The 24,277-nt window shown below is 39.9% G+C and overlaps 2 protein-coding genes across 4 annotated transcripts in view; one reads left to right on the plus strand and one right to left on the minus strand.

Annotated features, from left to right (window-relative positions):
• The window catches only part of clic4 (chloride intracellular channel 4), a 45,738-nt gene extending 21,756 nt beyond the window's left edge, over positions 1-23,982 (plus strand). The window contains exons 1-6 of one of the 2 annotated variants that reach the window (XM_061895624.1): positions 285-408; positions 15,671-15,780; positions 19,503-19,628; positions 19,734-19,840; positions 20,813-20,994; positions 22,646-23,982. In XM_061895624.1, the coding sequence (XP_061751608.1) occupies positions 403-408; positions 15,671-15,780; positions 19,503-19,628; positions 19,734-19,840; positions 20,813-20,994; positions 22,646-22,810 (696 nt within the window). In that variant the 5' untranslated portion in view covers positions 285-402 and the 3' untranslated portion in view covers positions 22,811-23,982. Of the gene's footprint in view, positions 1-284; positions 409-15,670; positions 15,781-19,502; positions 19,629-19,733; positions 19,841-20,812; positions 20,995-22,645 lie in introns of those variants that run through there. The other variant, XM_061895623.1, reaches the window with a different exon arrangement.
• LOC133549811 (uncharacterized) lies at positions 3,685-19,615 on the minus strand. Of its 2 annotated transcripts, none has more exons than XM_061895625.1 (2): positions 19,460-19,615; positions 3,685-5,877 (listed from the first exon to the last, which is right to left on the minus strand). In XM_061895625.1, the coding sequence occupies exon 2, from the start codon at positions 4,443-4,445 to the stop codon at positions 3,768-3,770; it is 678 nt and encodes a 225-aa protein (XP_061751609.1). In that variant the 5' UTR covers positions 4,446-5,877; positions 19,460-19,615; the 3' UTR covers positions 3,685-3,767. Both variants share the same exon structure in this region, with proteins under 2 accessions (XP_061751609.1, XP_061751610.1).
• Positions 23,983-24,277: the final 295 nt, after the last annotated feature.

Genomic DNA, 24,277 nt, shown 5'->3' on the forward strand with positions numbered 1-24,277 from the left:
TTAGTTTTAGTCTTCTTGTAGTCGATTAAAATACATTTGTCGAGTAAAATTTAAATAAAGGATAACCGTTTTAAGCCATGTATTAGGGCTGGGCGATATATCGATATATACTATATATCGCGGGTTTGTCTCTGTGCGTTATAGAAAATGACTATATCGTAATATTCGAATATACGTTCACACGCAGGACTTTTAGCTGCGGGCGTACACTTCAGGCTCTCCTCGCTCTTTCCTGTCTCTCCTTCTCGCAGACAAGCAGGCTTACATACGTCACACGTCAGATACACGCCCTCGCAGGGCAGAGAGGTAAAAAAAAAAAAAAGGGCAGAGAGGTAGCGACGTGGCTAATGTTAGCTGCTAACTTGGCCGTACGAGAGAAAGATGGTGCGGATCTGGTAACAAATGAAGGTAGACTTAATTCCCAATTACAACAGCAGGGTTTTCATTGTCAGGGAGTGGTTCGGCTTCAAGTGGGAATATGTCGAGCAGACAACCGTAATTTGTCAATTGTGGGGCAAAAGCGTTGCTATAGAAAGTAGCATTACTGCTAATATATAGTATCGTTTGTACAGTCACTCGCTAGAGAATGAAGAGAATTTCTTAACCTTAGTAACATACCACATAGTGAAGGACGAATACTATTTGATTTCCCTATAATGCAACTTATTTTTATTCGACACTTAAAATGTCTCTGACAAGCTTGCAATTTATGTTTTGGAAATGACTTGAATGTTTGTGCCATTGCTTAATAACTTTAATAAATACACTTTTGTTCAATTGACTTAGTTGTGATTTCCCTTCTCTGCATGAAAGTTTAAAAGTAGCATATATGAATGCAGTATGAAGATGAATGTTTTAATGTATACACATAGAACCATCATTATATGCATCAAGTGTTCATTCAAGGCCAAGGCAAAATATCGTAATATATATCGTATAATCGCGATATGGCCTAAAAATATCGCGATATTAAAAAAAGGCAATATCGCCCAGCCCTACCATGTATACGTGGACAAGATGTATTTAATCTGATCATAGTTAGGATTAGAATGTTCCTGTGTGCATGGACCCTGAAAAAAGTTATCGGAATATGACGTGCATTTTCATGCATCACACCTTCAATCGGAATACTTTGACATGCGCAACACAAACCATAGTAGGAAAGGTGTTTTATTGTTTATGCATTGTCGCCATATTTTGGACGAGTTTGCTCACTCCACTCTAAACACACATGGCTCTATGCTTTTCTGCTTGTCCGACCTTGTCAATGTTTCCTTCTGGTTTCAACTTTTGTTTTGAAATTGAGCTGTTCTCTGCCCTTTTTTATGTTGTGATTATGTAGGGGTTACCGCGCATCTTCATGTTACGACATTCTGTGTATGCCTGAAGCTAACAGTTAGCACTTGAACTTAAGAAACTGTAAGGTCTTGAATCAAACCGCTTGTTGACACTGCAACTGGATCCCTTCTTTTATTATTACATTGACACATAATACTCAAGACCATACTTTAGATTTTGACTCTCGATTTTAGAGCAACAAACTCGACAGTATACAACACTACGCCTGAACTTCGAGAATGGGGTGAGACAGCAGCTAGACAATGGCTTTATTCCGAGACTATTAAATGTTGCCCCCCTTCACCACCAAATCAAAACGGACGTCAAAGACATGCGCAGTAAGGATAACTTTAACCCGAATTTAGACAAAGTGTTTTCATGCGCTTGAATCTAAAGGACTACCGGCATAAACCACCCGTCTCAATCAGAATGAAATTTTGATTTGAATTAGTGTGATTGGGTCAGAATATGCCGAATGGCGTGTTTACATTAAGCATTTTTATTTAGGTTAGGCTTTTAATATGGTTAAATGTGCCTAAGTTCATACAGCTTTGAAAGTTGTCTTAATACCACTTTTATTAATATTACAACTATTGTACAACATAATAAATCAACACTGCATAACTTAGTATATAAAGATGCATTTCAATAATACCGAATATGATGCATCACATTAGTTCAGAATTAATTAAGACTAAGAGACTAATTAAAGCATCAAAACTGTTATCTGTTAATTACTGTACATGCATTCAATAAAGTTTATGATGCAACAGAGCAGATCATCTGCCATTTTAAATAATGTGTACCAACACAAAAAACAAGTTTAATTATTATTTCAGGAACAATGTTTTTTATCCACCATCTCAAAAATGATAACAAAGTTTCTGTCTGCAGTATTTTTTAGTACATGTTATATCCAAGGAGTTGAATCTTTGGAGGCAAATAAATAAAAATGTCTGATTAATAAAAATATGTAGATATAAAAAATGCCTGTTTCTGATAAAAATAGTGGGTGTCTGTATTTTCCCAGTCGGGATCAATACAGTAGTTCACTCACAAAGACATTATGTGCCTGCCTAGTGAGCTCCAGTGAAACTAAAGTCAGTCACTAAAGTTGTTACGCTTTCACAATGTTTTTCAAATTCTATGCTAGTGTTAAGGCTGGAATATACTCTCGTGTCCCCTCTGACAGTGTCTTGTTTGATTTATATTTCTTCCCCCCCATAGTTCTTCACTTGGGGAGGTGGAGCCAGACTTGTAATTCTCTCCCGAAACACCAAGGGGCAGTGTCTCCAGAAAGCGCAACTGCAGCTGGTTGACTAGATACTGTTATTTCATTCTTGTGAAGAGAAACTATAGATGACAACAACACCATTGACATCTTTGTCGACACAGGAAGTAATCATTCACAATCATTAGTTTACATTTAATGTACGCTTTACTTATAAATCAGAGGAAAATATCTTCTTGAAGATGGACTGTGCAACTTCTGAACTAGTCTCGGCAGAGGACACTATTATTATTTGCAACATAATTCGGCCCTTGGGCCAAGGGACAAAAGAGAGGTATCATGTCAGTGTAAACAAAACGGTTAATTAACTATTTGAAGTTGGTGTTGATCGCGTGGCGCAGTGGGAGAGTGGCCGTGTGCAACCCGAGGGTCCCTGGTTCAAATCCCACCTAGTACCAACTTCGTCACGTCCGTTGTGTCCTGAGCAAGACACTTCACCCTTGCTCCTGATGGGTGCTGGTTAGCGCCTTGCATGGCAGCTCCCTCCATCAGTGTGTGAATGTGTGTGTGAATGGGTAAATGTGGAAGTAGTGTCAAAGCGCTTTGAGTACCTTGAAGGTAGAAAAGCGCTATACAAGTACAACCCATTTATCATTTATCTTTATGGTCATGTGTTATTGGTGTTCAGAGTTCTAGCAAACATAATGTGCTTTAAAAATGATTGCCTGAGAATGAGTAGTGTTGTGTTAAAGAGAAAAATACGTGTGCAAGAGAAAGAATGTGTCGGAATTAAAACCTTTTGTTAGCGCAAGATTGGAAATAAAAGTTTAAGTGTGTTGTACTTTGTGACTTCTTCTGGACGCAACAACACAATAGGCTGAAAAACGACATTTATTCATTGTTAAAGCGCACTGGGATATTAAGTACACAATTTTTCATGCAAATATTTAATCACTGTTGCTTTATTTCATACAATGATTTGTGCGTTTGAAGCACAGTCTCCTCTACAGTGTTCGGGGACCCTCCTTAACAAAAACTGACCAATCACAGCTGTGCATTGTTGCCGGCGACGCAAAACTAAGATTTTTGGGAGGTGCAAGTGTGACGGACTTCCTACCGTCCATGTGTGGGTTGTAGTGACGATGGATACAGGACGCATCATAGCAGGTTTGACTTTCCTTTATTATTTCAATATTTGTTATGTCTTGCCTGGTTGTCGCGGCACTTTGCAGTGCGCGGGAGTTTCCTGCTTCTGCCTGCGGTGCACCTTGCGGTGTCCGGGATTTGCGTCTGTTGCGGGGTCACATCGTCTCTCGGTTTGATCGCTTGTTTGTTGGTCGTGGTCGGTCTCCAGTGGGTTCTTTCTCCTACTCTTCCCTGTCTGTTCCTCCTTCCCCCTGTTTATGCTGGAGGAGCAGATGACGTTATTGCGCACAGCTGTGTGGTGTGCGCTGATTGTTGCTACCGTGCGGCTCAGAGTGCGACACGCCTCCTCTCTCCGCCGCACGCCCCGCCTTCTCGCCTCCATTTCGGCTAGGGATACTGCTTTCCTCCGCCCGCTGTCGGCTCCGTCTCTCCACATATCTCCACCGCCAGTTCGAAGCCGTGCTTCAGTCCGGCTGAGCTTACTCCCCCCCACCTTTTCTTCAAGGAGCGTGAAAAAAAACAGCTGCGGCTCTCTGACTTCTTTGCCTTGATCTTTGTCTTCCCAAACTTCAATTTCTTTGCCTTTTGTCCTTGTCCTCTTCAAGTTTTTCCTTATCCCCTTCGTCATCATCATCATCACCACGTTCCTTTTCATCATCATCACCATGGTCATCATCATCACCCTCGACCGGGTCTTCCTCATCGTCCTCATCATCATCATCACCACCATGTTGTTTTTCTTCTTTTTCTTTATCCTGACCGGGAAATTTGGACCTTTCGACCAACCCCCCCCCAATATCGCGGGGCGAGATGACGGCGGGGCGCTGAGGTGGGTCTCGTGGTCGTCTGCAGTGTTGCCAGCATCTCTTTGGCTTTTCACTTGTCTTTATCATTTCCTGGAATTCTTTCAGGCCTTTCTTCCCTCTCACTTTCTTGAGTCTTTTCGACTTTTTCTTTGTCCTCTTTGATTACTTCCTTGCATTTCTCCAAGCACTTCTTTTTCTTGAGATTTTTCAACTTCCTCTTCATCTTCATCTTCAACATCTTCATCATTTTCCTGCATTTCTCCAGGTATTTTTCCTTTTCCTCACTTTTTTGAGATTCAACTTCTTCTTCTTTAACTTCTTCTTTGTCTTCCTCATTATCCTGCATTTCTCCAGGTCCTTTGTCTTCTTTCTCACCTTCTTGAGATTCTTTAATTTTTTCTTCCACCTTGTCTTCCATTTTTTTCTTGAAATTTTCCAACTTCATCTTCAATTTTTCCAGCTGTCCGCTCCACTGGTCGTGCATCTGTGTCTCCAGCAGAGGGCGCCTCCTCTGCACCGCAGTCATCATCATCATCGTCCCCATTTAGACAGGCGTCCTCCCTCTCCTTGGCGAACAGCTCGTCCTGGTGGCCTGCTGCTGCCGCTGCTGCCACTGCCGCCTGCCCAGCTCCGCCCCCCATGTGGAGGTTATCTGCTGTGTTCCCACTGGCCTTTTCCTTGGCTTTCCCCTCGGGAATATCCTCGCCGCTTCCTCCCACCTGGTTCATCAGCGCCTGCAGCCTTTGGGTCTCCTGACGCTGTTCCTTGAGCAGCGTTTTGTAGCTCACGACCAAAGCCCAGATGACGTCATCGCCTTCCGCTTCCGGTCGTCTCTTCCATGTTGGCGCCACTGTGACGGACTTCCTACCGTCCATGTGTGGGTTGTAGTGACGATGGATACAGGACGCAACATAGCAGGTTTGACATTCCTTTATTATTTCAATATTTGTTACGTCTTACCTGGTTGTCGCGGTTCTTTGCAGTGCGCAGGCGTTTCCTGCTTCCGCCTGCGGTGCACTTTGCGGTGTCCGGGGTTGGCGTCTGTTGCGGGGTCGCATCGTCTCTCTGTTTGATCGCTTGTTTGTTGGTCGTGGTCGGTCTCCTCCAGTGGATTCCTTCTCCTACTCTTCCCTGTCTGTTCCTCCTTCCCCCTGTTTATGCTGGAGGAGCAGATGACGTGATTGCGCACAGCTGTGTGGTGTGCGCTGATTGTTGCTACTGTGCGGCTCCGAGTGCGACATGCCTCCTCTCTCCACCGCACGCCCCGCTTTCTCGCCTCCATCTCGGCTAGGGATGCTGCTTTCCTCCGCCCGCTGTCGGCTCCGTCTCTCCACAGCAAGTAAGCCTTGGTGAAAGCTACACAGGGGGAGGGACAAGTCAGCGTCACCTACGCAAGATACGTGACACGAGAGTACACACAAGGCTTTTTGTCATAATTCTTTATTTTGCTTTTATGGGCTCCACTTCCACCTGTGTTAAGGGGAAGAGACACAACGCTGATTGAACATTAATGACATTGTGACAAGCCTGACTTTCGCGATGTTGGAACAGGATGCTCCGGCGCACACACGGACAAAACTTACACTGAAACACATGCAAATGTACACAAACGCTCAAATTCACAGACACACACACACAGGATCACGATCAATAATTGCGGATTGTTCCTTGCATGATTATACGAAGCATTGTTTCTTCCCTACTGTTTACTACTGCGGTATCTTCCAAAAGACATTTCCACCATGTTTGATCAATGTAATAAAAGCTGACAGCTGATCACCGTACTCAAATTAATCACGATCATCAATCACGATCATCTAATCGCCCAGTCCAAGGGCTGAACGATTATCGCCAAAATAATAATCACAATTATTTTGAATAATATTGAAATCACGATTATTTACTTTATGTAAAACATATTTTTAGTGCCCTTTTCTATTTTAAACCGTATGTGAACTGGGCTATAATTTCGAAATGAAACAGAAAAAAAATTATGCGTCTTTATAGAGTAATATTTACAAAAGACGGGCGGCATGGCATAGTGGGTGGAGCAACCGTGCCAGAAACCTAAGGGCTGCAGGTTCGCTCCCCGCGTCGTCACATCCAAATCGCTGCCGTTGTGTCCTTGGCAGGACACTTCAAACTTGCCCCCACTACGCTCACACTGGTGAATGAATGATGAATGATAGGTGGTGGTCGGAGAGGCCTTAGGCGTGAACTGGCAGCCAGGCTTTGGTCTGTCTACCCCAGGGCAGCTGTGGCTACGAAAGTAGCTTACCACCACCAGGTGTGAATGAATGATAGGTTCTCACTTCTCTGTGAAGCATTTTGAGTGTCTAGAAAAGCGCTATATACATCAAATCCATTATTATTATTACTATTATTAAAAGACAAGGAGTTATCTAAAAATAAACATACCACTGCACAGTGCGACCATAAAGTGCGAACAAATGAAACAAATAAGAATGGGATTATGCACAAAAGGCACATACTCCAAGGAACACACTACTGCTCACAGTATAGGACTTCCCCATCCATCCATTGTCTTTGCCAAATAAAACGTTTACATTCATTGTTTATGTGTGACTTTGAGAGGTGGATGGATATGGGGTCCTTCGGTGCACAGTTGTCTGTACGTCGGGGCATTGCGTCGGTGGACCGCTCTGTGAGCAACCATAACTGTATTTGGATCATTAGCTTTACGTCGATGGTGGTTGAGGACAGAAGGGAAGTGTTCTTAATGCTTGACTTCTTGCCACAACTAAATAATTTGTTTAATGTGCACATCAATGTAGCTTTGCCTTGCAACCTGCTGTGGCGTTTGTTAGTTATATACCCACGGTAGCATTTTCGGGTTTGCGGGAACGAGTGAGAGAATGCCTAGAAAACTATGAGGCGTGCGGGTGTGTTCGGGGGTTAAAATGTGGATCACTCTACGGGAGAGAAGGGCACCAATGTAATAATGCCTTTTTAATTTTTCAAATATTTTCGGGAGCTACAGGCGGCGGCTGATCAGCTGTTAGTCACCTTCTCACTCACCCTTATTTGCTCTCACATGGGTCCGCTATCTTTCTGTCGTGCCCTAGTGGGTAACTGTTTGTTAGTTGTGAAAGTGCTTGAATTGATATGCAGCAGAACAAGCTTTTTAAATGTTAATAGGGCCTGCGATCACCCTACTTCAATACTTATTTATGTTCCGTAACCTGTATAACTAAACTGTAATGACATTGTTATTGTTAGTAAGTAGTTCATCCTCCAATAATTCAGATTCAGGTTGTGAATCCTCATTTGTCCAAAATAGTCGTCTTTGTTGTATGTTAAAGAATATGCCGGAAGGGGTTGTTGCCAGAAATCAGACGTGTGCTACTATGGAAATGGAAATAAATGCGCAAAATATTTTTTTCCGGCAATGATCAAAATGACCAAAATAAGACAGAACATCCGTCCATCCATTTTCTATCACTTGTCCCATTCGGGGTCGCTGGAGCCTATCTCAGCTACATTCAGGCAGAAGGCGGTGTACACCCTGGACAAGTCGCCACCTCATCGCAGTAGATATTGAACATAAGGTAGATATTGAACATATTACATAGGGGTGTAATGGTACGTGTATTTTTATTGAACCGTTTCGGTACGGGGGTTTCGGTTCGGGACGCGGGCGTACCGAACGAGTTTGTAAGCAGAAGTCTTCACAAGCTGCTCTGCTTTCTGCCTCTGTTTCAGCAGCAAGCATTGTCCCGCTCACACAACCATCTGATTGGTTACATACAAAGCCAATCAGCAGTGCGTATTCAGAACGCATGTTGTCAATGCTTTAGCGTCGAGCAGATATGAGTTTAGCAGGGGAGCAGCGCACTCTACCCAAATTATACTAAACACTTCCCAGTCACAACTATTACTAACATCACTATGAGCCCGTTGACCTTCTAGAAACTTAAACTGAAGCTCAGCTCACTCGCAGTCCTGGCTTTAAGTGAAGGCTAGTTAGCTTTTAGCGTAACGTTAGCTCATTTTGCTGTGTGTGTGTGTTAGGGACAGCAAAGCCTTGTCTGTCTGTCTGTTATTGCATTGAACTCCATGGTGTACAGGAATGAATAGTCTCTCCTATTGCTGTTGTACTATTTTTTTCTGCTATAGTTACATTAATCATTAGTAATGCAGCAGCCTAGTTTTGAAAAGCAGGGTCGCTGCTATCACATGTTATAAATAAATAAATGGGTTGTACTTGTATAGCGCTTTTCTACCTTCAAGGTACTCAAAGCGCTTTGACATTTCTTCCACATTTACCCATTCACACACACATTCACACACTGATGGAGGGAGCTGCCATGCAAGGCGCCAACCAGCACCCATCAGGAGCAAGGGTGAAGTGTCTTGCTCAGGACACAACGGACGTGACGAGGTTGGTACTAGGTGGGATTTGAACCAGGGACCCTCGGGTTGCGCACGGCCACTCTCCCACTGCACCACGCCGTCCCTATTGACAACATTATAACATTTACATAATAAAAGTCAACTACAGGCTTCCCAAAGGCTGTAATAAATTAAGCATGATGAGTTGACTTGAAGCTGTTTGATGTTGCACTTTTTATATGTAGAAGAAAGGTTTTGTCATTTTATTTAATCAAAGCAACAACTTGAGGCAGATTAATGTGGGCAGAATTATTCTAGTGTTCCCAATGTTAAAAGGATAAAGCCTTTGTTTACAAATTTCGTAAATAAATAACCAAAAAATTTATATTTTGTTGTTTTCTTACTGTACCGAAAATGAACCGAACCGTGACCTCTAAACTGAGGTACGTACCGAACCGGAATTTTTGTGTACCGTTACACCCCTAATATTACATATTGTTATGAACTCAATATAAATATATATATATATATATATATATATATATATATATATATATATACATATATATATTTGCAGTGTGTATACAATACGTTAATGGAAGGTTTTGAGGTTGTTTTCAGAGGGCTTTGAAGGCCACAACGGTGACAACCATTAGCCGCATCTTCCATGCGTTTGTCATACCTCCTCAACCATTCAACCCAACCTTCCTCACTTCTCGAAGCGCTCCTACGTTTTTTTATCGTACTGAGCCTTTCTATCTTTCAGATTTGCTTTTACCCTTGAATTGATAAACGTGGACCCCGACTTAAACAAGTTGAAAAACTCTCTGGGGTGTTACCATTTAGTGGTCAATTGTACGGAATATGTACTGAACTGTGCAATCTACTAATAAAAGTATCAATCAATCAATCAAAAAAAACCTTTGCAGGCCCTGAGATCCTCCGGCACTCATCTCCTAGTTAATCCAAAAGTCGTCACAGGATGCCATCTTTCCACTATTATGGCCCTCGACTATGGAACAGCTTGCCGGAGGACCTCAGGCCTGCAGAGAATGTTCATGTTTTTAAAAGCAGGCTTAAGACCCACCTTTTTGATTTGGCTTTTAGCTATTAATTATTTTTATCGAAATCATTTGTACCTTAATTTTTATCTTATTTGTTGTGCGTGGTTTATTTATATGTATTTACTGTACATTTTATAATTTTCATTTTTTTATCTTCACGTTTTACTTGTATTCTATTCTTTATTTCTACTCATAGTTTGTACTATACATGTTTTATTATTTTTACTTTCCAGTGTTCTTTAGATGGGAGCCATCTGCATCAGGGGTTATCAGCCGTGCAGTGGGGGCGCTTTGTGTCAGTGTCCTGGTGGCCATGGTCTGATGACCTGGTGCAGATGGCTCCTGTGATAGTGTTTACTCACATGTCACCTCTGTACTCAGCCATGCATTCATTTTAGTGTGTGTGTTTGTGTGTGTGTGTGTGCTTGATATTTGTGTGTGATAATGGGAGATCTGGGTCTGAAAAACACTTTATAAATAAAGTTTGATTTGATAAAAACACAGCTTAAGAGACACTGATGTCATTTGGCAACATTTAAAACACCATTGGTTTACTTATTTCGCCAGGAAGGCAAAAGGTGGCCCGGGTATCATTTACTGAACAGACTAGCTTTTTTTTATAGATCCGATGCACAAAATTATAGACCAAAAAGCGATAACGTTATGAGAAAAGGCTGAGCTGTTGATTAGGGCACAATTTGGGAAATTGCACTTTTCCATAGGAGTATCACTGTTACTTACTTTAAAAAATATGTTTGAAAAAAATCTATAGCCAGATGAACATGACCCAGGTAATAGATTATAACTAAAGAATCAAACTAAACCAAAACACCGAAAGTATGACAATGTAAGTGACAATGTATCTAAGAATTTAACACATACACATTTGAAAAGGTACTAATTTGAGGAGTGGTGTTTAATTTTTGAACAAATCCCTTGTTAGCATTAACATACAAACTGTAGATGCTGACAATGTTCTCACATGTGGCATTCGCGTCCATACAAACTTTAACATTGTTTCTGCTTGTTTGCTGCTCTTAAATATGCATGATGATTTCCGGTAACTGTTATGAAACGCCAGCTCTGTGTGACAATGTAACATTTCAACAAAATGTCAGTCTTTTTCCACTTTTGAATGATCACGAAACCTCTCTTATTCTTCTTTGAGCTATTTCCTGTCTTTACATTTTTCTCCATCTGCCCTCCTCCAGTACTGCCCCCTGTCCCACACACACAGGCCACAACACCGGCAACACACGGTAGACCAACAGTAGGCGCAATGCTCTCGTGTGCGCCGGTACATTTACAATGTCTATGTATGCTGCTCATTAAACAAATCATCAAACCAACAAAATACAAATCTATGCTTTGTATTGATCAAATGAATCGATTAATTTTTGCAGCCCTACTGTTTATTCTAACAAAAAGATTTGTCTTTAAGTATGTTTTAGCCTTTTTATTAGCCCATTTCATTTGAGACGTCACGCTACCATCAGACTGAAAGAAATTAAGAACGAGATTGTTTTTTATATATTTGATGCCTCCGCACCACTGCAGTTGTTTTTAGAAAGTAAAATTAACCAATGTGAATGAATAATAAATAATGCAAAATAGTTGATTCTCGTTTTTTTATGACCATGTTTATAAGTTAAGACTTTGAAGCACAGTCATCTTAAATATGCGACAGTTTCAAACTGTTTCAATTAAAGTAGTGACATTTTTTATTTAAATGTTTTCCTTTTTTTAGGTATACCTGATGAAAACCATTAAATGTACTGTATTTAGCATTGTTTTTTGCATGTAAAATTATTATTTTTCAATATAAAATGTCTTGCGTTAAGTCTTTTTATTTACATGATTTCTTATGTTAAAGTTAAAAGTTAAAGTACCAATGATTGTTAATGTTATGTGAAAAATGTATACAGTTTTTTTTATTAACAAAAAACCATGGTACAATAATATACTGTATCTGATTTGATTGTGACTGATGATAGATACTTTACCCCTGACCAAGTGAACATAATTACACAGCCTGCTTCCGGGCTAACATTGAACCTTAGCATGAGTCACACCCTCCGCTCTGCATTTATGTGTTTGGACATTAAATAAACACACCAGTGTTGACTTAAGGGCTGTCCTTTTTAAGCAGCTGTCTGGTTGCCTGGAAGTTTCATATTGCCTATTCGCATCAGGGGGGAAACTTTTTTGTCAGTGATGATGTAACTGTCTGCAATATATGAGTCATTTTCTTTGAAATACCAAGCAACAAAAAGGGCACTACTAACTGTTTCTCTGGATGTTACTGTTGTACTTTGTGGAAAAATGTGCGTCATTCTCAACAAGAGCCTAACTTGTTCTGAAAAACTTCCTTGCCTTACCCCCTGTGTTTTATTAGGATGTGAAATACCCCACAACCCCCAAGCCTCCTGTCAAGTTGTTAACTGGTGACGTGTCTAAAACGACAAACAGAAAGCGCTTTGTTGTTTTTGTGTAGAATGTTCTGTAGGGGAGCCATTCACTGACTGCCATACCGTTATAGTTGTGTTCCAGCTGGAAAAGACATTCTGATAAACCTTGTTTAATCATTAGAATATTTTACAGAGAAGCAATCCTAGAGACTTCTAAGATTCATTATATTGTTAGCACAATAATCTTGAAGGTGGCCTGACTTAGTCTACTAAGTGCGGGATTGTTTTAAACAGAAGCACCGCTAGTGAAATGTAACCCGAGCATCATCACGTAAAGTAAACTAAGCTCCCTTTTTGGCGGGATGAACAGGACATTTTTGGAATAGTTTCTTCCTCCCCCCTCTAGTGTCCAACTTGCCCGCCCTGTGACTCAACAGAGGGGCCCAGGATAAGGATAAGGATAGAGATGAAATTGTAAGAGGAGAAACTGAGCAACACGGCAAATAGTCTTGGATCTAAAGCATCTTTAGTCTTTCTTCCTTCCTACGTCAAGCTTTTATTACTGCTTGATCTTGCTCCTGTCAAATAGCACTACCCATCATCCCTAATGGTCTCCCCATTTCCTGTACTTGTCTCACTCTATATTAATGCTTCTCAAATATTTTCTGTTACGCCCCCCCAAGAAGAGAAAAAATGTGCGCGCCCCTCACTCTCCATTGTGACTATGAATAGTATAATTTGTCTATACTTTTTTTATAACTGTATTTCTGCATAACATTGTAAGCTTATTAACGTTAAAGGAAACACACCAGTCTTTCCTTGTCTCCCACAGTGGTTACAGTGAAGTTAAGGGCTACATGCGCTTCATCGTATGGCAAAAAAAAAAGCATGATCACAAGCGCCCCCCACTGGCATCCCACTGCGCCAATCCCCCCCCCCCCCCCCCAAAAAAAAAGAGGGCCCGCCCCACAATGTGAGAAGGCCTTCTCTATATCAAACCCTGCCGCCATTGTCTTTGGCAGTCAGATGCACTCTACTGTTTAGTCCTGAAAGGAGCAAAGCAATGCCATGCCTGTGATAACAGCAATGTGGCCAATGTTATTCTCAGCTCCTGTGGTTCGAGATTTTTTATAAAATCCAGTTGTACTAATTTTATGGATAACATTAGATGTATGGCGTCCCTGTGACTGGCACTCGTGTGTTTGACCATTGTCATGGTAACATTGATGTAATGCAGTGCTACCCTTTGTTATTGACCTGTTTCTCAATTGGCGCAGTGCGGTGAGGATTATGGATTCACAAGTTTAAGGTTAAGGTAATGAAAGTCCACTTGAATAAAGTAAAGCATCTCTTTGATTTCCCTCATCATTTTGCAGAACAAAAGCTCTGATATAAGCCTTTCATATTGAATTCAAAAGTGGTTGCGGTGGGTGGGGTGTTGCAGGAGGGACACGCGCCGTACAATGGAAGCCAGCAGATGAAAGAGTCCTCCCACAGGGTGTTACACAGGGGACAACAGCAGCAAGCCTGTGCACACCAGCAAGGCGTTGCAATACAGATCCAGAACACCCAAAACAAAGTCCCACATTGAGTGATAGTGCTAACAATCTACTTTTTTTTTTAAGATAGTCACACCGCTTTTGTTCTCAATTACAAATCAGCCTTACCTTTTATGCAGTGCCTGTGCAGTTTATTTGTGATGCGATTGCATTTAATGGCGACAACACTGAGTTCAGTTTTTGATCTATAATGGAACGTTGAGGTTTGTCATTAGAAGGGTACACTCTGTTTACATTCATTTAATTCCCATCACCACTGCTCACACTTGGTTTTGTCCTGTCTAGAATTAGAACAAACAAGAAAGCCAGCAAGTCTAAAGACTACATTTAGACTGCAGGTCAAAGTGCCTCAAATCAAATTTTTTTTTGTCCCCGAGGACTTTTTACTGTGCAAGTAAAATTAGATTTTTTATCAGTCTCCAGTATAAATGCATACAATCCCCAATGTGGCCTCAATGAATCAGTTTACACTTCACACCAAATCTGATTTTTTTTTTTTTGCCCTCATATGACACTGATAAAAACATTTTTGTCAGTCTAATCGCACCAAAGTGCTTCAAATTAGTCTATATTTAATTGCAATTTGATCTTTTCAAATGTGACTTTAGTCTAAACGTCAATCTAACCATGAATGCGACCTGTATGTGACTTTTTCATCAGCTTTAGGGGAGCTTCATCATTCAAGTGAGCGGGGAAAGAAATAGCCCGTCAGCGGAAGTGGATACAAATTTTCAGTGCATCACTAGTCAATAGTGCTCAAATATTAGGCTATAAGTAATATATGTATATATATTTTGGTTCCGAAGAAATACTCGTAGTAAAAGAGTGCGGGTACTATACTGGCCTGCCTGTTGTCCAGACCTGTCTCCCATTGAAAATGTGTGGCGCATTATGAAGCGTAAAATACGACAACAGAGACCCTGGACTGTTGAACAATTTAAAATGTACATCAAGCAAGAATAAGAAAAAATTCAATCTGAAAAGCTTAAAAAATTGGTGTCCTCAGTTCCCAATTGTTTACTGTTTGTTGTTAAATGGAAAGGCGATGTAACTCAGTGGTAAAAATGGCCCTGTGTCATTTTTTACGCAATGTGTTGCTGCCATTAAATTCTAAGTTAATGATTACTTGCAAAAAAATAAAAAATACGTTTCTCATTTCGAACAATAAATATCTTGTCTTTGCAGTCTATTCAATTGAATATATGGCACTCAGCATCAAGGGTTGGAATTGGGGGTTAAATCACCACAAAAGATTCCCGGGCGCGGCACCGCTGCTGCCTACTGCTCCCTTCACCTCCCAGGGGGTGAACAAGGGGATGGGTCAAATGCAGAGGACAAATTTCGCCACACCTAGTGTGTGTGTGACAATCATTGGTATCTTAACTTAACTGAATATATTAAGTAGGATTTGCAAATCATTGTATTCTGTTTTAATTTACAATTCACACCTGTCAACTTCACAGGTTTTGGTTTTGTATAAAAAGGCTGTTGGCCCTCCAGTCTTGAGTATTGCCAGATTGATGGACAGACGTGTGTAAAAGTCTTTGTTTTAAAACAACTTTTTTAGTGTAATGCCAACAAATAGACCGCAACGTTTGTGCAACCCAGGGATTAACCCATGACTATTTTTCACTTTGCATTTTCTCATATTTGAGACAGTTTAGGTTTTTTTAAATATAATTTGTAATTTGTAATATATTACTTATATTTTAATACATGATACACATTGCTGATCCTAAGTGTGTTGTTTGTATCTATTCTATAGGCAGGAAGCGATGGTGAGAGCATTGGGAACTGTCCCTTCTCCCAGAGGCTATTCATGATCCTGTGGCTTAAAGGCGTCGTCTTCAACGTTACTACAGTAGACCTCAAAAGGTATGGTTGGCCTCTTTTGCTTAGTGACTTTTTTCTCATCTATGGTGGTCAGGTTGCCCTAAACTTGAAAGTTTTCAAAAAAAAAAAAAAGAGTATTTACAGGCCGGTCATATCAGTTTCCCTAATAATAGTGTACTTTTAAAAAGTATGAATAATATCAATTGTTTTTTGATCACACACCTTTTCCTGTGCAACTGTGTAACATTTTTTTTATACCCACACCCCTGACACACTCACTGCCTCCCACTGTTTGTTTGTTTTTCCCATGACCCTTTCCCAGCCTGAACAAAATTTGAGAAAACCAAACAACCAAGCTCTTCAAAGGCTTTGCTGGATAACATGGTATTTATCATCACAGAGATCCAAATAAGGATGATGCTCTGCAATTTTTTTACTGCATTTCCTCCCAGCTGCGCGAGAACTCATGTGGATTCCAGTTCCAGACAACCTTTACCAAACCCACTACATTCCACTAAGTGTTATTCATCTCAAATGCTGCTAGAACTGTTTTATGCTTGCCAAACCCGGGCATACAAGTGCCAGACTATTTTCCGCCATGGTCTTTTCGACATGTGGTCACTATCGACGTCCTACCATGTTTTTGTTCGACTCCCATTTAGGATTTCTTCCATTATTTATCAAATAATTTCTACCAATGTGGCAGCTACTCACCTCTCTCTGCACCAAATTAAAAATTGTGTTCTACAACTAAAATTATATTTGCCTAGCAATTTGCTTTGGCTTTGGTCGACTTCCCTGTCATATAGTGGTAGAGGGTTTTGTAACCAAAACCAGATTAGTAAAATCCTGTAAAAGATGATAGATGTCTGCCTACTAGCAGCATCTGCTTACTTCTTACTCTTTAAATGGACCTTTGTTCCGAAGCAGGGACTTTGGTTCATTTCATGATTAAACCTGATTTAGGTTTTAGCATTTACCTGCTTGAGTCTTTAACCTTCATCCATCCATCCATTTTCAGTTGATGCCAAATGTGAGACAATATTTTGAACTATCTCAATATTTAACCACAGATTATTTTGCAGGTATAAACTGTTGGTACGTTGTGTACATTCATAGAAATATATTATACATAGACACCGGATTGTATTCTTGTTTACAGTCCAAACCAGTCTGTTGTTATATTTGGTGCTTATTTATATCCTAAACATTAGGAGTAAACCTGGGTTGCCAACTTCCTGTAAAAAAAAAATAAGGTGACCGGTGTTCCAAAAACATGGGCTGCTTCATAAAAGAATGCAACCAGCTCTGTAATCTGGGAGTTAGCAACATAACTAATGAACAGATTTGGATGAAATTTTCAGAAAATGTCCGAAATAGGTCGTTGAACAAGTCCTTTTGATATTTTTATTATTATTCATATATGAGCTTGTCAAAATACTCAGTTAACATTCATTCTGTCACCATACAGTAGAGACAAACAACTAGCCATGCATTCATAATACAGGACGATTACCTCCAAATTCGTCAGGACAACATAAAATCATCAGCCCGGAGGTTGGGTCTTGGGCGCAGTTGGGTGTTCCAACAGGACAATGACCCCAAACACATGTCAAAAGTGGTAAAGGAATGGCTAAATCAGGTTAGAATTAAGGTTTTGGAATGGCCTTCCCAAAGTCGTGACTTAAATGTGTGGACAATGCTGAAGGAACAAGTACATGTCAGAAAACCAACACATTTAACTGAAATTCACAAGTTTTGTCAAGAGGAGTGGTCAAAAATTCAGCCAGAAGTACGGCTGGGAGATATGGCCTTCTTTTTATATCTAAATATTTTTAGGCCATGTCACGTTACACGATATATATCTCGATATTTTGCCTTAGCTTTGAGTGAACATTTGATGCATATAATCACACCAGTATGATGATTCTATGTGTCTACATTAAAAAAATTCTTGTTCATACTGCATTAATATATGCTCATTTTAAACTTTCATGCAGAGAGGGAAATCCCAACTAAGTCAATTGACCAAAACTGTATTTCTTAGACAGTTTTTAAGCAGTGGCACAAACATTCATGTCATTTCAAAACAGAAAGGGCAAGATTGTCAGAGACATTTTAAAACAAGCTATGGGTGCACTTTTGTGCATGATGTCACTAAGATGACATATTAAAGTGCATTTTTTGTACGGAACGCCACTACAATATTTTAAAACAAAGTGCACTTTTGTGCATGATGTCACACAAGATATTTCAATAACTGGCAAATAAAAATGAGTTGCATAATAGGAAATCAAATAATTTTCGTCCTTTGCTATGTGGTAGGTTCCTGCGGACATTATCTCTTTCTATTGTTCACAATTTTTTTCATAGAGTGTTGATGTGGAAATGGTTGCCTTGGCATTTTGTCGGTTTGGCACCGAATGGCGATGTTGACATACAGAGTAAGCACTCTTCATTCTCTAGCAGGTGACTTTTCGAATGATGCTACATATTAGCAGTAATGCTACTTTTTGTAGCAACGCTTTTGCCCCAAACTTGACAAATTGCGGTTGTCTGTTCGATATATTCCCACTTGAAGCCAAACCACCGCCAGACGATGGACCCCCTGCTGTTTTTCTTGGGAATTAATTATTTCTTCATTTGTTACCAGATTCGCACCTTCTTTCTCTCGTATTACCACTCGCACCACAGCTAACATTACTGATGTCGCTACCTCTCTGCTCTGCGAGGGCATATACATATGTGACGTATGTAAGAAGGTGCGCTTGCTGTCATTGAAAAGGAGTGTAATGCCCACAGCTAAAAGCAACTGCGTGAGAACATATACTCGAATATCACGATATATTGCACAGAGATAAACCTGCCCTAACCAGCAGCTTGTCAGAAGCTTGTAGATGGCGACCAAAAGCCCCCTTATTGCAGTGAAATTTGCCAAGGAACATATAACCAAATATTAACATTGCTTTATGTATACGTTTGACCCAGCAGATATGGTCACATTTTCAGTAGACTCATAATAAATTCATAAAACAACCAAGCTTCATGAATGTTTTTTGTGACCAACAAGTATGTGCTCCAATCACTCTATCCCCCCCAAAAAAAGAGTTGTAGAAATTGTTGGAAACTCAAGACAGCCATGACATTATGTTCTTTATAAGTGTGTGTGTGTGTGTGTGTGTGTGTTTGTGTGTAAACTTTTGACCACTACCGTATATTTGGGTTTTCTTACTGTTACTTAAAAAAAAAAAAAAGACAATTTCACATGTCACTCATCCAAGTTTAAATGATTAATCCTCATGAGTTGATCTTCGTTTGTCAGGTTAATGATTTTATACGTGTAAAGAAAGCCTGTAATTAAGGGGCTGTTTCTTAACGCTGCTTAGTGATATCATCGGCCAAGGGTGCCACTTCCCCTTTGCATGCCAGAGGCATGATGTTGTTTCCTGCTTTTGTGCCCTTGGACGCCTTGTCCCCAAACTTACTCAGCACAGTGTGCTTCTTAGCTTATGTATTTGTAGATCATTTGGTAGTTTATCATTTTCAAGTGTTAAATATTAAAGAGAATAGAGGCATCTGTGTACACACTAATCTTTCCACACATGCTCATTTTCATATGTGTCTTCTTCCATTAGAGACATCTGTTTTTAAATGCAAACATGCAGGCGTGAAGGCCACAGATTAGGAAACACACATGCTTAGTAGGCACAACAGCGCTTACCGTGGTGCTGCTTGATTGGCACTGAAATGTTTGTGTCATGCAGGAAGCCTGCAGATCTACAAAACCTCGCCCCAGGCACACACCCTCCCTTCGTCACCTTCAATGGCGAGGTCAAAACAGACGTCAACAAGATTGAGGAGTTTCTTGAGGATGTCCTCTGCCCACCCAAGTGAGCATTCTCTTACCTCTAATGGCAGGCCGCCATGACCTCGTGTCTGGGCACAGTGCAGCACTGTGGCCAAATATGCATATTTCTTTGTGTATATTTCAATAGGTACATCAAACTTGGCGCCCGACACCCGGAGTCAAACACAGCTGGTATGGACATCTTTGCCAAGTTTTCAGCCTTCATTAAGAACTCAAAACCAGATGCCAATGAAGGTAAACATCCTGATACATACAATGTGTACATGGCACATTGATCATAATTGCATTGTTCCTAATTCATCGTAGTCAATATTTACAGTTTTAGACTTTGCCTTAAAACGTAGTATTGCCCCCTGAATTTTTTTCATTGGATATATTATAGTGAGTATGGCAGCTGTACATCCTCATTGATGTAGCTATTGCTTGAAACCATCCACTCATCTTGGAGATTGTTTTGGTTGCCTGGCAACGTTACTTTCCCCGCCCCAATTGGTTGCTTTTAGGCAGGATTCAAAAACATTGAGCTTTTGTTCGACTGCCTCCCTGTGTCCTCGGGGCCCTCACTTGCTAAGACACTGTAGTGAAAACAAAGCAGCTCAACCGAGAATGAACTACGTACGTTATCATGCACAGGAACTGATGTCGGAATCTATTGTCAATAACATAACAATGATAAGGTTATTGAAATATGCTCGCCAAGGATGTTAACCATTATCACAAGAAAGCATGATCTTGTGACATTTTTAGTTGGCTGTTCTCCGCCCTTGGAAAACATTGAGCAATTGAAATAAAAGGCAAGGCTGTGCAAACATGGTCCTGAATGCTATGCTTCATTAACAAGAATTCGGACATATTTTGCAATAATACCACAAATTGTTAATAACCAACTCAAATATGAATGGATAGGTGTGGGAGTAGGACACCTTTACACTGTGTGACATGTTTTTTTTTTTAATAAAGCACTTACCAAGAATTCAATCTGAACTTAAAAAAAGAAGAAGAAAGCAACTCAAATATGTAACAGCAATTAGTCATACACTTTTTATTTCAAGATGTATACCTTAAAAAAAAAAACAATATGTCAGTCCTCTTTGAGCTTAACAATAAACCTATGCTTGTTGATGAAATACTGCCCCCATGTGTCTGGACTTGATATGTAAAATGCATCAGACTCCACAACATGAAATTCCTTGTGGTTGTGTTCAGCCGTGGAGCGCGGGCTGCTGAAGACCCTGCAGAAGTTGGACGAGTATCTCCATTCACCTTTGCCAGACGAGATCGATCACAACAGCATTGAGGATATCAAGGTTTCCACTCGCAAGTTTTTGGATGGGGACCAAATGACCCTAGCGGACTGCAATTTGCTTCCTAAGCTGCATATCGTCAAGGTGAATGCACCAGCATTGTTAATATACCTCGGCTGATGCTTTTATCCTCTACGAACAGCCTGTTCGGAAATAGCTAAGATTTTATAATGTCAGACAGTTAATGATAACATACTTCATGGACGTTATGTCAGCGTCCACAACTCCATTGATCAGTCAAACTCTGTACATTCTGCAGTGTGCCACTGTGACCCTTATTTTTCCACTTGTTTAATTAGAAAGCCATTATCGCATTGTTGTATCCAAATAATTTCTGACGTTTCTGCATGTTTGCTATTGAGGTAGGCAATTAAAACAATCTTAAATATTGTTTTAAATGCTATGATTAATATCGATTGCACTGAATACCAATAAGGAAATAACACCATAAAATAGACATTTAATAGTCATTTTGCTTCAATCTACCTAAAAAAAATATTGTAATTATGTACATACTGCGGTACATGTTAACATTTACTGTAAGAATTAACACAAATCCAATAACCTCTGTATACATGTTAGAAATAAACTTCAACCATAATAAGACACACAAAAATATTAATATAGATAATAATTAAAGTTCAACAGGCTGAACACAATGCAAAAACACATATAAATGACGTGTTAAATGGATAAATGAGCTATTTAACATATTTTACCCTTATTGAAGGCTTGAGCAGTGAAGGAGTAGCGAGCCACACCTTTATACTTTGCTACAAGTTATTTATTGAATTCAATAGTGCTCAAAAGCACAACTTTCCTTAGCACCATTGTGGGTTATTTTACTCAATAAAAAATGCACAGAGACTTTCTGAATGAAAATTTGCCAACACTGTTACACACTGCGCTTGAATGCCTCATCACATGAACAGCAGATGGACGGAACGGGTGCTCAATAGATTCTGCTCCAGTACAAAGAAAGGCAACAGACAGTAAGTTGTTTGTTGTTTGCGCATTCTATTTACCTACAAACCCGCACCACGGATGGACGAGATGGCTTAAAATCTATATAATGCAATATATATTGGCAATTTTCTGGAATAGTCATATCACAATATATTATTTGGTATATAATTAATGGAACCATTTCAAAATGGGTTATGAAGGCTCCTAATTTGGCTGCTAATGTAAGCGGTAACATGTTGTGTAATTTACAGTTGCATTATGTTGTCATAACTGTTTTAATCTACTTGCTAATTTACTGTAAATAGCTAGTTCCTTTCTGTTGTAACATGGTTCAATCTGAACTTTTGTTAAAATATAATGAACACTTATTTTTGTTGTTGTTTGTATAAGCTTAGGTTAGGACCATGCTGCCATATACAGTACAAGGTTGTGGAAATCATCATATTTGATGGATGACAACTAGTTAGCCTGGCAAATATGGATGCAGATATTATGGGAAATACCAGTTTTTTATGCGCATGTTTGGCTGTTTGATAACAAAGACACCACATGGAAAACGAGGCAAACTTTTGGCAGTTTTTTTTTTACAAACTGGAGTGGATGGAAACTAAGTTACTAACCTCTGTACTATTGTTTAGATTACTTAATGTTGTAAGAAGAACCTGCCACATAACCGCCTTAAAATAATGCCTGCCATGTTTTTGGAGTCTAGCAAACATTTGCTTGAGAACACTTGTATCCTGTCATTAACACAACAATGTACCTTTAGGTGGTGGCCAAGAAGTACAGAGGCTTTGACATCCCCAAAGAGATGACCGCTATCTGGAAGTACCTGAACAATGCCTACACACGCGAGGAGTTTACCAACACCTGCCCCAGCGACAAAGAGATCGAGATCGCATACGCAGATGTAGCTAAGAGGCTTGTCAAATAAGAAGCCTCCTCCACCTTCCCTGGAACAGCTACACACACACACACTCCCCAGCACATGGACTGAAGTGCTTATACAAAAGAAAGACAAACTGCATATCTTTCCTACTTTCGTAACTCATCACTGATTACATACACGTCTAGTTCACTCAGCAACCTGCTTTCAACGGTAATTGCTTTCATTTTCTGTTTGTTGATTAATCGTTAAGCAGCCAAACCAAATCAGTATCCAAATCTCCCTTTTCTGTAGGTGCAAAGGCCATAGATGAACGTATGTTTATTTGATTGTTCAATGGTCATAAAAGGTAAGCAGTTTTTTGAACAGTGTTGAATCTGTGTTTCTGACAAAACCCATCCAAATGTATGTGATCTAAAAAAATCTAATAAAGTAGTCATTCAGGTAAAGCTACCTGGTATTCAAAAGAGTCAAAAACGTTCTGTAGCTCAGTAGAAGTGTAGGAAGCCACTCGCACTTGGCTGCAGGGGTAGCCTCTCAGGAATATTAAGAACCTGAGTTAATCCATATGTAGCTCATAGATGTCCACTATTGCCTTGTATGATTCACCGTATTGCCATAGAAAGAAAAAATCCTGGACGACAACACCAAACCGAACTCTTAGCAGCTGAAGTAGCAGTGAAGCTGACAGAAAAAAGGGCACATTAATTCTGGTCTCACTGTGGAAAATGACTAAGACACTAAGGTGCGGTCATGTGCTGGTACAGGTGGCGCTAAAGATACGGCACGAAAGGAATCAAGCTGAATGAAATAAAACCTTCAGTATGTTGATTATTCTTGAAGTAGTGACTGTACAGTATGCCAGTCACAGTCGTTCAAAAAGTGCTTTACCGGAAGAGCAAAACAAATCCTTCTTTTCGGCCACACTTTTTTTTTGTTATCAGACACATTTGATAAAGGAATTGTAAATAATTGTTTTGATTGCTCCGGTTTTGATTGTGTAAATTTTATACATTTCATGGTCACGGTTTGAGGTCGTGGGTCATTTTTTGCCCTCCCAGATTGTAATTTTCCATAAGCATTCTCTTTGCCTTACTTGTTCATTTCAATACAACGTCACTTTGTTGTTGGTAACGAACATAATAATATCCAAGTTTTACTCTGTATTGTTTTTATTTTTATTTTTGAAAAACCAAATTGAAATAAACTTGTCACTGGAATTTTGATGTGTTTGTTATTATATTTTATAGACTTAGACTTTACGTTACTGCCAATGACATTGTGCGAGAGGTATTTCTTTAGAAAAATGTTCATTGTTGTTGTAATTGCCTAACCATTGTATTAAAGCGAGGGCTTTCTAATATTTTATTTATTACATGAGTGGGTCAGAAGTAGCAATTTTTGTGTCATTTTAATGTGGTATAATCCATAATGAAACACCAGGAGTGATTCTGTGTATCTGGATACCTTGATGTGTGTGTCACTTTCATGGGGACCTTTTATGCAAAACCAACT

Source organism: Nerophis ophidion, linkage group LG03, assembly GCF_033978795.1.
Source record: "Nerophis ophidion isolate RoL-2023_Sa linkage group LG03, RoL_Noph_v1.0, whole genome shotgun sequence".
Lineage (NCBI taxonomy): Eukaryota > Metazoa > Chordata > Actinopteri > Syngnathiformes > Syngnathidae > Nerophis > Nerophis ophidion.